Below are 12,734 nucleotides of genomic sequence, written 5' to 3'. Positions count from 1 at the left end.
AGCCCTGGCAGTCTTCACCCTCCTCACACTCCACCCACACCTCTGGCAGTCTTCACCCTCCTCGCTCACCCCATCCTGCACCTCTGGCAGTCTTCACCCTCCTCGCTCACCCCCTCCCACACCTCTGGCAGTCTTCACCCTAATCGCTCACCCCCTCCCACACCTCTGGCAGTCTTCACCCTCCTCGCTCACCCCCTCCCACACCCCTGGCAGTCTTCACCCTCCTCACTCACCTCCTCCCACACCTCTGGCAGTCTTCACCCTCCTCGCTCACCCCCTCCCACACCTCTGGCAGTCTTCACCCTCCTCGCTCACCTCCTCCCACACCTCTGGCAGTCTTAACCCTCCTAGCTCACCCCCTCCCACACCTCTGGCAGTCTTCACCCTCCTCGCTCACCCCCTCCCACACCTCTGGCAGTCTTCACCCTCCTCGCTCACCTCCTCCCACACCTCTGGCAGTCTTCACCTCGCTCACCTCCTCCCACACCTCTGGCAGTCTTCACCCTCCTCACTCACCCCATCCTGCACCCCTGACAGTCTTCACTTTCCTCTCTCACCTTTCTCTCTCACCCCCTCCCGCACCCTCTGACATTGTTCACTCTCTCCCTCATTCCTCCCTTACCCCTGACAGTGTTCACCTCCTCTCTGACCCTCTCCGACACCCTACATTGTTCACCCACTTGCCTCACCCACCTCCCTTACCTCCTCTCTTACCCCTGACAGATTTCAGCTTCCCTCATCCCTCACAAATCCTGCCCTCCCGCTCACTCTCCAACAATTCTTGTGACATCGGCTGATCAGGAGGCAGGGATTCCAGAAGGTTCTGGGGACAGAGGTTTCAGTGAAGGTGGTGAGATTGGGGAGGGTGTTGGGAAGCGGGTAGTGGGATCAGCATTTCAGTGGGTGCTGGAGTGTTTTGCCATTCAGTTGACTTCATATCTGCTATGAGAAACACAGAGTAATTATAATGTGAACAGCCCAGGTTTCTGTGGTTCTGACCAATCAGGGAGCAATCTAGACAGGGTGAAACTGGCAATCCAAAGTTTAAATATCCAAGGAAAGTCTCGTGGATGTGTGCACATCTGGACTTGCTAATGTTCCTGAGGCGCAGGAGCCACATAAACTGAGTCAGAGGCTGCCCCTCCATATCAGAGCATTTGGACCCCATCTCTATTTATAAAGGCCAGAATCCTATGTGCTTTATTACCTGTTTTGTTCACCTATTCTGCAACCATCATTGATCATTATTGAATTAATACTACCAACTTCATCATTTAAACAAATAACGTATTTGAATTACCCTTAAGAATTCATCTTGCAGTTGACATATAAATAAATATTGTCTTTAACATTATAAAGCTGGTTATTGCAAAGAGTTTTAAAACTGCGTTTGAGGAACATATGCTGACATAAATTATTTGAACCCCAAGGAGACCACACTATCATGGTTCCACCTCAAATATGGTCTAGATTTCATTCCTATTTTCAGTGTCACTGCCATATAATTGCACTGCAGACACACACATTCGTTGTGGTTCTCCAAAGCAACGTTGCTTTGCCAACTCTGAAAACTCCATTGCTGGTAACCAATGTGACATATTTTAGTTACATTTTGCACTCAATTAATTGAAAGACATTGGGCGCGATTCTCCCAAAACGGGAGAAATCGTAAAGCTGGCGTCAAACCCGGGCGGGTTTGACGCCAGCGCGCCCCTTCCCGACCGGGAACCGATTCTGGTCCCCGGACGGGGCTAGCAGCCCGACGCCGTAGGCTCCGGCATGACGGGCTTAATGAATATCGTTAAACCCGCTTGCCGGAGTTAGCGCCGGCTGACGCGTCATATGACGTCAGCCGCGCATGCGCGGATTGGAAGACTCCAACCCGCGCATGCGCGGATGACGTCATCGCGTATTTGCGCGAAACCCGCGCATGCGCGGGCCGGGTTGCCCCTCAGCCGCCCCGCAATGGATACTGCGGGGCGGCGGAAGGATAAAGAGTGCGCGGGCAACGGGCCCGCTGCCCGCGATCGGTGCCCACCGATTGTGGGCCCACGGCACCCTTGGCACGGCCGTGGTACTGCCGTGCCAATCGGTGCCATGGTTATGAAAAGCGAGTTTGTGACGCCGTTTTTACGAACGGCCAGACCAGGTATGTTTGCCGTTCGTAAAAATGGCGTAAAGGGCTGGGACTTCGGCCCATCGAACAGCTGTGAATCGCTGCCGGCCGTAAAAAAACGGCGGCAGCGATTCAGGTCGGGAGTTGGGCAGGGGGTGGGGGAGAATAGTGGGAGGGCGGGAAAAATGTCGGGAAGGCCCTCCCGCTATTCTCCGACCCGTCGTGGGGTCGGAGAATTTCGCCCATTGGACTGGATTCTCCGTTTCAGTGGCTGAGTGCCGGCTGAAACGGTGAATTCGCGGGTGTTTAACAACGGCAAAATCGGTGCCGAAACCTTACTGATTCTGGGACGGGTGAGGGGCTAGCAGCAACAGCGGATGAAACTCCCCGTTCCTGCGCTGAAAACAGTCGGAGAATGAGTCCCTGGCCGCGCATGCGCACGGCGACAACCTGCAGCGGTCGCGCGGTACAACACGGCGCCGGCCGTGCACGGATACGACCCGGCAAATGTGACCCCGCAGGCCACACCCTGGTCACCCCCTGGCCAGCCCCCACCAGTCCTACCAGCTGTCGCGGAAGCTCCCCCCCCCCCCCCCCCCCTCCCGTGGCCAGCAGCCACAGTCCGAGCTGCCACACCGGGTTCCCGACCACTCAGACCATACATCCCACGCAGGCGAGAAGTTGGTCCATCGGGGGCAGAGCATCATGGAAGGGCCTGCTGATGCCACCAAATCTGAAATCAAAACAGAAAATGCAGCATTTGCTATCATTGGCTCTTTGCTTCATTATCAATACATTGTCCCTTGAAGACATGGGAATCGGTTACCATTCTGATGAGAACCTGTTCTACCTCTCTCCAGTACCTTTGTGTTATCAGACTGATTGTTGGCCACCCAGTGTTCATGAGCTGTAACATTTGCTAATTAGACGTTAGTAAGGCTGAAGCATCGTCTTAGGTGCTAACACAAACACTGTATCCTTGCAACTGATTCTATCCTACCATTTCCTCAGGCCGAATCAAAGTTCCTAACCCTGTGCTGAACTTCCAGACCCCATATCCTCTCCATTGTAAAGACTGTCTGTCTCCCCCTTCAAAACATTCCTTTCCTTCATTCTTGCCTCCACTTGTCTGCTGCTGAAACCTTCATCCACACCCAAAAAACCAGCAGACTTGACTATTCCAATGCTCTCCTCAACTCCCACCCTGTGCCCTCTGTATACTTAAGCTCATTCAACACTAAGTTCCACCCGCCCTTCACGTGCTGAGTTACATTGGCTCATTAGCCTCCAACGCTTCCATGTTTAGATTCTCAGTCTTATTTTACCTTGGTACTGCAACCCTGGCACCCAGGTAGTGCCAAACTACCCATGTGCCAGGTTGGCACTGTCAAGGGCTGTGGCCTGAGGGGGGACCATTTCCATAAAAAGGGGGTATGAAGGGGCCTCATAAAGGTTGTGGGGGACGGTGAAGAAGGGGTGGGGAGGCCTGAAAAGAGGGGCCCTTCAGCCATACCATAGTGGGGTATCCTCACTTGATGGGGGGTGAGGTAATGTTCATGTGTGTGGGTGGTGACATTGCCTGTGGATGGGGCAGTGTGGGGTACCCCCAAGCTCACTTGGAGATCGGGGCATATCTCTGAGGAGCTGGTCTGGCCAGCGCGTTCAGGCCCCAGTAATGAAAACATTTCAAAGGGCGTGATCGTATTGCCTTGTTGCGCCATCTCAGTGATGCAACAAGGCTGTTAAATTTTGTGAGAGGCCTCTCGGGAGATTTATGATGCTCGGGACACCTCGCGAGACATCGCAATCTAGATCTCGCCCTCACAGGGCAGGATCCAGATTTGCATTTTTAATTGAGCAGTTAGCTTCACTTAAATAAGTCTGTGCTAAAGAAGCCTAAGGCCCAGGATTGAATACCGGCACCTCTGAGAGCTCTCCGTGGTGCCATTTAGTACTAGTTTCCATAAAGGTGGACCAGGCGTAACAGCCTTTGTGGGGGTCTCCCAAGCAATCGGTGGCCCTTGGGTGGTCGGGGTCTGGGCAGGGTGATACCCTGCCTCCCGGGTACCTTGCCACTGCCACACAGGCACTCTGATAGTGTCACCCTGGCCCTGCTAGGATGCCCAGATGGCACTGCCAGACTGGATTGGGCGCTGCCAGGTGGCAGGTTGGCAGTGCCAAAGTGTCCGGGTTTCAGGTTTGCCATGCCAGGAATCGCGGCCAGTGGTACCCAGCGCTTATGAGGTGGGGAGAGGGGAGGCTTGAGAACCCTCTAATCGGTAAGTTGGGGGGGGTCCGGAGGCCACGTTGGAGGGTCGAGAGATTGGGGCAGCATTTAAAAATGGTACCCATGTGCCAGGTTTGCACTGTCAAGGGCTGTGGCCTGAGGGGGGACCATTTCCATAAAAGGGGGGTATGAAGGGGCCTCATAAAGGTTTGTGGGGGACGGTGAAGAAGAGGTGGGGAGGCCTGAAAAGGGGCCCTTCAGCCATACCATAGTGGGGTATCCTCACTTGATGGGGGGGTGAGGTAATGTCCATGTGTGTGGGTGGTGACATTGCCTGTGGATGGGGCAGTGTGGGGGACCCCCAAGCTCACTTGGAGATCGGGGCATCCTTTCAAAATTGTGGCCTGATCTCTGAGGAGCTGGTCTGGCCAGCGTGTTCAGGCCCCAGTAATGAAAACATTTCAAAGGGTCGCTCTCGATGCCACAGAACTGATTATTTTTCGATATATCGCGCCTTAAGTGTGGGATTGACCGGAAAGAAACTCCCAAGGCCCAAAAGAAATAACTAAACCAAGAGTTGTGTGGGCTTGCCAACAGGAAATGACTCCAGTGCCGTCTTGACGGAGAGCAACTCTCAACTCTCCAAGACCAAATAAAACCTGGCAAAGTGCTGTTGAATCGTGGGGTGTTCCCCTGCTCTGCAGCCGCCGAGAACACTTGCTGACCACATCCAAAATGGGACATCGATTTATTTTCCCATTGCATGGTGCCCATAATATCAGCGGACATTTTGATGTGGTTTCCAGTTTTGCTGAACATGTTACTCATTTAACAGTAAAAGGTCTTTCACAGCCACAGCTGCTAATAGGTAATCTCTCTGGTATTACAGTGAATGAAGGTCAGAGGAAGTGGAAAACAGAGAACCTACATTTTTCCCCTTTGTAATTCCTGTTTATTGCAATATGTAAGTCTGTTTAGTCAGAGCCAAAATATAAGGCACTGGTCACCTTCCTCCTCAAAATTGTTTTTCATAGATTATCATAGAATTTACAGTGCAGAAGGAGGCCATCCAGCCCATCGAGTCTGCACCGGCTCTTGGAAAGAGCACCCTACCCAAGCCCACAACCCCACCCTATCCCCATAACCCAGTAACCCCACCCACACTAAGGGCAATTTTGGACACTAAGGGCAATTTAGCATGGCCAATCCACCTAACCTGCACATCTTTGGACTGTGGGTGAAAACCGGAGCACCCGGAGGAAACCCACACAGACACGGGGAGGATGTGCAGACTCCGCACAGACAGTGACCCAAGCCGGAATCGAACCTAGGACTCTGGAGCTGTGAAGCAAGTGTGCTATCCACAATGCTACCGTGCTGCCTGTGTTTATGCTTGCAATTTTGATTATTCTCTCAGACTAGCTCCAGCTATCTAGACTTCTTTCTGTCCTGTCTATTTTTGCAAAAATAACACTGAATTACCAGGAACTGGCTGCAAAAAACAAAATGCAGAGCAGGAATGTTGAATAAAATGGGTTGAATTTTAGACTCTTCCGCCAGGTGAGTTTGGTGGCAAGGGTGCTGTAATCGGGCAAGGTGGCGGCAGGTCGAGTTCTCGCCTCACCACGATTAAATCCGTTGTGTGAATGCCTGTGGGTAGCCTTGCTACCCCACTGAGAATTGTGGCCTTTAAGGGACAATTAAGAGCGTCTACCCAGCTCTGCAAATATTAACACAGCAGCAGGCCTGTCACCATGCCGAGAGCATGGCACACAAACCTGTGTGAATTGCGAATTAGTTCCCAGGAATGGTGGTGGGGTCGGCGGGGGGGAGTCGTTTGTTAAAAGGCACTCGGTGAGGGATCCGGAATCGTAAATGGAGGGAGCCCTCTGAGAGTAATATCCTTACCCTTGTTGCAGGCACGGTTCCACTCCCCGCCCGCCTCCTCCGCCACCCACCCAACAAAACCCCTCTCACCATCACTGTCTCTGCCCTATAGGTTGCTGTGTGATCCCCTGCCTTCTGACAGAAGCTGACGTCTCCTGTTGGCACTGCTGATGAGGGTAGCATTTGGTGGGCGGGACCGAATTCAACAAGACCACTCAGGGAGAGAGCAGGTATTAGCGCATCTAGGCCAGGAAATAAGTCTTTCCATATTACTTTCTTCTACCTTTACATTTGACTGGCTCGGAATTAGCATTTGTGAAAGCTTGAGACAGATCAAATCCTCATCTTCTTAGTTGTGTTAAAAAGCAAGAGAGAATAATTTACATTACAATGAAAAATGAAACCTAGGCCTCTGGGTAATAATAATCGCTTATTGTCACAAGTAGGCTTCAATGAAGTTACTGTGAAAAGCCCCTAGTCGCCACATTCTGCCGCCTGTTCGGGGAGGCCAGTACGGGAATTGAACCGTGCTGTTCTAAACCAGCCCCTACACGATACATGATAGGACTCACAATGTGCTGTATTAACATGAGGAATATGTTCCATTAAAACAGGATGTGCGTGACTGTGTTTAAAATAAATTGGCTGCATTTGTCCATTCAATAAGAAGTTCACCAAAGTTTGTACTTTTCACTGACATTTTATTCTTTCATTTTTAGCTATTGCTTAGCTATTAAGTTATACGGTATTTATTCTGAGACCTATTTGCACTAAATTGGATAGATATCTAGTTGTTTAGACCAAATTCTCTTTTAAACCCGTGCCGTAAAAGTTAGTATTTTGTTAATTATTTTTGGTTCGTTTCTTCAGTCCATTGTCGATATTGCTTCGTGTTGCAGCCCTTTTGTTTACACTTACATTTATCCCTGGGATGGGAACGGGACTGGTAAAGCCAGCCAGCGCATCTTGCCCATTCCTGATGTGCTGGTGACAACTATGTAGATTGTTCGTCCATTTAAGGGGGCAATTAAGAGCCAACCACAGTGTTGTGATCTGAAGACACATATAGGCAAGGCCAGGATGTCAAGTTTCTTCCCCCAAAGGACCTTCGTCAACTCGTTGCATTTTTCCTGACAACCAGTAGCGTCACCATTGCCATGACAAGAATTTATTTTTATTCCAAACATATTTTATTTTATGTATTTATTTATTTATTTAGCGTGGCAAATCCACCTACCCTGCACATCTTTGGGTTGTGGGGATGCGACCCACGCGGACACAGGGAGAATGTGCAAACTCCACACGGACAGTGACCCGGGGCCGGGATCGAACCTGGAACCTCGGTGCCATGAAGCAGCAGTGCTAACTACTGCTCCACTGTGCCGCCTAACTGAATTTAAATTCCCCCAATTATCATGGTAGGAATTGAACTTGTGGCTCTGGATCATTAGTCCAGACCTGTACATAATCATTGCGCTAGTGCAGAGGTGGGCAAACTACGGCCCGCGGGCCGCATGCGGCCCGCCAAAGGTCTTTATGCGGCCCACCAAGATCAAGTCATTAAAAATTTTTTTTTAAATGTTTTTAAATTTAAGGTTAATGGGGGGGGGGGGGGGGGGTGCTGTTGGGTTACTGGTATAGGGTGGATACGTTGACTTGAGTAGGGTGATCATTGCTCGGCACAACATGTTTCATGTGAAGTTTCTACTTTAAATATTAATTAATACATATTAATTGCTTTTTTTTCTTTAAAAACCTTTTATTTTGGCTATTTTAAATATTAATTACTTTACTTAATATGCTATGCGGCCCTTGAAAATTGTGAATTTCTGAATGTGGCCCTTGCACGGAAAAGTTTGCCCACCCCTGTTCTAGTGTATTTGTGGACAAATACAGGTTGCATTCCTTGTCGTTCATGTATATTTGTTGCACAATAAAACTGCTTAACCGTTTGATAAACATAATTATTTTACAATTTTTATTATACTATGCACAGATCGGTGCAACAATCCTCCGACCGTGGCATCTGCTGACGTAAAGAATGAGTATGGCATTCAGCAAGAATTCACTGTGGGCCGATACGTTCACTACGAATGTTTGCCAGGTTATACTTGGAATAACAGCACACCGAATTTTGTCGTTTGTCAAGCCAATTTCACTTGGTCAGAGCCATTAATAAGTTGTATGCGTAAGTATCCATCAAAAACATCTCTTACCGTTTCTCTTTTCAGTTTGCTTATTCAAGAGAGAAGTACTTTTTTTCATTTGCTTATGGGATGTGGGCATTGCTGGCGAGGCCAACACTTATTGCCTATCCCTAATTGCCCTTGAGTGGATGGTGGTGAACCACCTCCTCAAGCTGCTGCATTTAAATAATACTTTTCAGAGCACCAGGCGTCTTGAATGCTTTACAGATAATGATGCACTATTTTAAAAAAATCTAGAGTACCCAATTCATTTTTTCCAATTAATGGGCAATCCACCTACCTTACACATCTTTGGGTTGTGGGGGCGAAACCCACACAAAACGGGGAGAACATGCAAACTCCACATGGACAGTGACCCTGACCTGGGATTGAACCTGGGACCTCGGCTCCGTGAGACTGCAGTGCTACCACTGGGCCACCGTGCTGCCCGATAATGGTGCACTTTTGAAGTGTGGTCACTGTTGTAATGTTGGAATAATGACAATAGCCTAGATTTTCCATACCTCACTCTCAGGTTTTGAAGCAGGTATTAGGGGCGCGATTCTCCGCTCCCCACTCCGGGTGGGAGAATCGCGGGAGGGCCGCTCTGGCATCCCCCGCGATTCGCCCACCCCCACTCGGAGAATCGCGCTCGCCGTTTTTCACGGCGACCGGCGATTCTCCGGCCCGGATGGGCCGAGCGGCCTGATGACCCCGACGGGTTCACGCCGGCGGCAACCACACCTGGTCACTGCCGGCGTGAACATCGCGCGAAAGGTGAGTTTGGGGCCGTCGGCTGTTGCGGAGAATTCCGCCCTAGGTGTCTGATCATAGAAGATCACATCCATTGCACACCAATGGAATCATTAACTTGTAGTGCACAAATTCAAGTCTGCTCACAAATATATCTTCCGAGATTTAAATATCAGTCCTGGGTTCAGTTGTGTCTCAAAGTTCTTAACTCTTGAATCCAAAGGCCTAGCCCTCCACTCAGAGGCTCGAGAACATAACATAAATTCATATTTCTTCTTATTACTGTGGGAGTGCTGCACTGTCTTTTATAAGAGATGTTAAACTCAGGCTCCATTTGCTTCATCAGGTGAAAATAAAAGATATTAAGGCACTATGAAGGAGAACGTTTCTATGGTGTCTTGACAAACATTTATTCCTCAATCCATATCACCATACAGACAGATTATCAGGTCCATTCATTGGATTGCTGTTGGTGCAACTTGCTGTTCTGCATTCGAACAGCAAGTATACTTCAAAATATTCCAAGCGATTTTAAGCATTTCTACACATTCTGAGGTCATGTAAGCTTTTTTAATATAAGCTTTTTCTTCTTGAAGGATGGTGTGAATTAACACAGAACCATACAATCCCTACAGTGCAGAAAGAGGCCATTCGGCCCATCGAGCCTTCACCAACCCTCTTCAAGAGAACCCCACCTAGGCCCACTCCCCTGCCCGTAGTCTCACCTAACCTACACATCTTTGGAACTGCAAAGCAATTTCTAGAAGGGCCAATCCACCTAACCTGCACAGCCTAGGACTGTGGGAGGAAACAGGAACACCCCGAGGAAACCCACACAGACATGGGGAGAATGTACAAACTCCACTTAGATATTCACCCAAGGCTGGAATTAAACCCAGGTCCCTGGCGCTGTGAGGCAGCAGTGCTAACCACTCTGCCACCCTGCTGCCCTATACAAAATTCAACATTAACAAAATTCAGCAAAGATTACAGTTCAGTCAATACATGTCAAATTCTTTTAAATTATGACATTCAATTATTGAGTCCAACATAATTTTAGAAGTTTCTTTTATATTATAAATTAACACTTCAAGTTCAGTGAGAACATATTAGTTTCATGGGTTTCAGTACTAGCGAAAAGTAATCCATAGAATTGGGATTTGTGTATACAATGAAATGATGTTAAAAGATCTCTTTGTCTATGTTTTGCACAGCTAAAGATTGTGGTGACCAAAAGATATGCCGAATGGTTACTACACAACTACAGGGAAAACGTATGGGAAAGTGACAACTTACCACTGCAATAAAGGGTAACGATTCATTCACAGCATCACAGATTCATCAGAGTGATCAGAGATGACCCCACTGTAATTGGCAAATTGGGATTACTGAGCTATATGAGATGGCAAGCTCACAGCGATGGGAATAAATTTGGGTGGGCATGTTTGTGACAGACTATGAAACAATATATGTGCCAAGAGGATAGGGTAGGGGGAATAGGACTGATTAGATTATTCGTTGGACGAGATCTAGATTGTGCCGGGTAGAGTGAGTCGGGTGACTTGTGATCAGCTTGGCACCCGACATGGAGCCCGTTTTGCGGTTCTCGCGTGATTCATTTGTTGCACCCAGATCCACGTCTGGCACGACAGGATCGCTGAATCGCACCCATTATCACTGTTTTCTCTCCCCAGATGCTGCCTGACCTGCTGTACATTTCCAGCATTTTCTGTTTTTTATCTATATTTCCACTTTTGCTGTGACGTCCAGCTCTCCCCATCTCCCACCCTCCAGTTATCAGCTACTTGTGTGGAATCAGTTCTGGATGAGCAAAAAAGTCCTCCAACCGAATCTTCTTGTCTTTGCTCCTCAATTCTTAACCATTGACTGCATCCCTCTTCCAGGCAACCATCAAAGAAACATCCAAACTGTTTACAAATATGTCAACCCTGAGATAAGGTTGCAGCCACATATTTCTATCTGAACCAAGACCAACTATTTCCCTTCCAGCCTCACTCAACTCAGCCCCGCCTCACTTATCGGCTGCTGAAATTCTCATGATGCCTTTGTTAATATAGCTCGACTATTCCAATCACGCCTGGTCAGCCTCCTATCGTCGACCCTCCATGAGCTTAAATTCACCTAAAACTCGGTTGCCTGTATCCTAACTTGCACCAAGCCCCTGTCACCTATCACCCCTGCTGAATTCCATCAGCACCTGCTTAAGCAACACCGCCATTTAAAATTATTATCCTTCTTTACAAATTACCTGCAGCAATATCCTGTTATGTGGCTTGAGGTCAAATTTAGTTTGATAACTCTTTTATGACGCAGCTTGGGACTTTCTAGTTTTAAAGGTGCTTCATAAATGCAAACTAAAACTTCTATCCAGAGTTAATTTGGCGTTTGCGATGGATTTAATGATAGGCCGGCTTCGCATTGAATCTCTCAATGCTCTGAAGTCAAAACAACTCTGATCCCTCATTTTAAAAACAAAGTTCATTTATAGGTTGGTCTTGCTGCTGGGCCGACATTTGTTGCTCTTGAACTGAGTGACTTGCTGAGCCATTTCAGAGTCAACCGCATTGCTGTGGATCTGGAGTTACATAAGTGCGACGGCATGAGTGAATCAGATGGGCTTTTACAACAGTACAATGAATGGTCCAGATTCGTATTGAATTCACATTTCACCATCTGTCCTGGTGGGATTCGAACCTGGGTCCTCAGAGCATTCCCCTGCAGCTCTAATTACTGCTCCAGTGACAACTGAATATACTCTAAATCATAGTTTAGAATGGACTGTGCATCAATCTTTTCTAACAATTCAGAGACTTTTCATTTACCCAATGCTTTTCTTGTTCTAGATATCGCCAATTTGGCAAAAGCAATGTGTTGTGCACTGTTCGTGGATGGGATAAAATAACTCTGTTCTGTCAAAGTAAGTAACTAATTTCATTGGTTGCAGAGATTCACATCAGATTCAAGGATTTGTCTTTGAAAAGGTATTAGTATTAAGTGTTGCAAGAAATAATTTTTCATTTTAATTTCCATCTATTTCCTCACTTTAGTCTTGGTTCCCTTATCTATGGAAAGATATACTGACATTGGCGGCAGTCCAGAGAAGGTTCACTATGTTGATCCTGGAGATGAGGGATTTTCTTATGAGGAGAGGTTCAGTAGGTTGGGCCTGTCTCATTGGAGTTCAGAAGAATGAGAGGCGTCCTTATTGTGACATATTGGATTCTCAGGCAGCTTGACAGAGTAGATGCTTAGATGCTGTTTCCCCTAGGGGAGGGTCTATGACACGAATAAGTGGTCTCCTATTATGATAGAAAAGAGGAGGAATTTTTTCTCGGAGGTAGTGAATCCTGTAAATTCTTTACCACAGATGACGAGGTGTTAAGTATGTTCAAGGATGATACACATTTTAATCAGTAAGGGAATCGAGAGTTATGGGGATAAGGCGGGAACGTGGAGTTGAGGATTATCATTTCAGATCAGTCATAATCTCATTGAACGTTGGAGCAGACTCAATGGGCCAAATGGTCTACCTTCTGCTCCTAAA

The 12,734-nt window shown here is 47.9% G+C and overlaps 1 protein-coding gene across 2 annotated transcripts in view; it reads left to right on the top strand.

The window, feature by feature from the left end:
• LOC119978719 (complement decay-accelerating factor-like) overlaps positions 1-12,734 on the top strand; it is a 66,292-nt gene that overhangs the window by 5,654 nt on the left and 47,904 nt on the right. The window contains exons 2-5 of one of the 2 annotated variants that reach the window (XM_038820554.1): positions 6,343-6,460; positions 8,227-8,418; positions 10,384-10,479; positions 12,034-12,107. In XM_038820554.1, coding sequence (XP_038676482.1) covers positions 10,409-10,479; positions 12,034-12,107 — 145 coding nt within the window. In that variant the 5' untranslated portion in view covers positions 6,343-6,460; positions 8,227-8,418; positions 10,384-10,408. The remainder of the gene's footprint in view (positions 1-6,342; positions 6,461-8,226; positions 8,419-10,383; positions 10,480-12,033; positions 12,108-12,734) is intronic. The other variant, XM_038820553.1, reaches the window with a different exon arrangement.

The sequence above is a fragment of the Scyliorhinus canicula genome, chromosome 15, assembly GCF_902713615.1.
Source record: "Scyliorhinus canicula chromosome 15, sScyCan1.1, whole genome shotgun sequence".
Classification (NCBI taxonomy): domain Eukaryota; kingdom Metazoa; phylum Chordata; class Chondrichthyes; order Carcharhiniformes; family Scyliorhinidae; genus Scyliorhinus; species Scyliorhinus canicula.
Note: the sequence above shows the minus strand (reverse complement) of the source record. Positions and strands in the feature narration are given on the sequence as shown.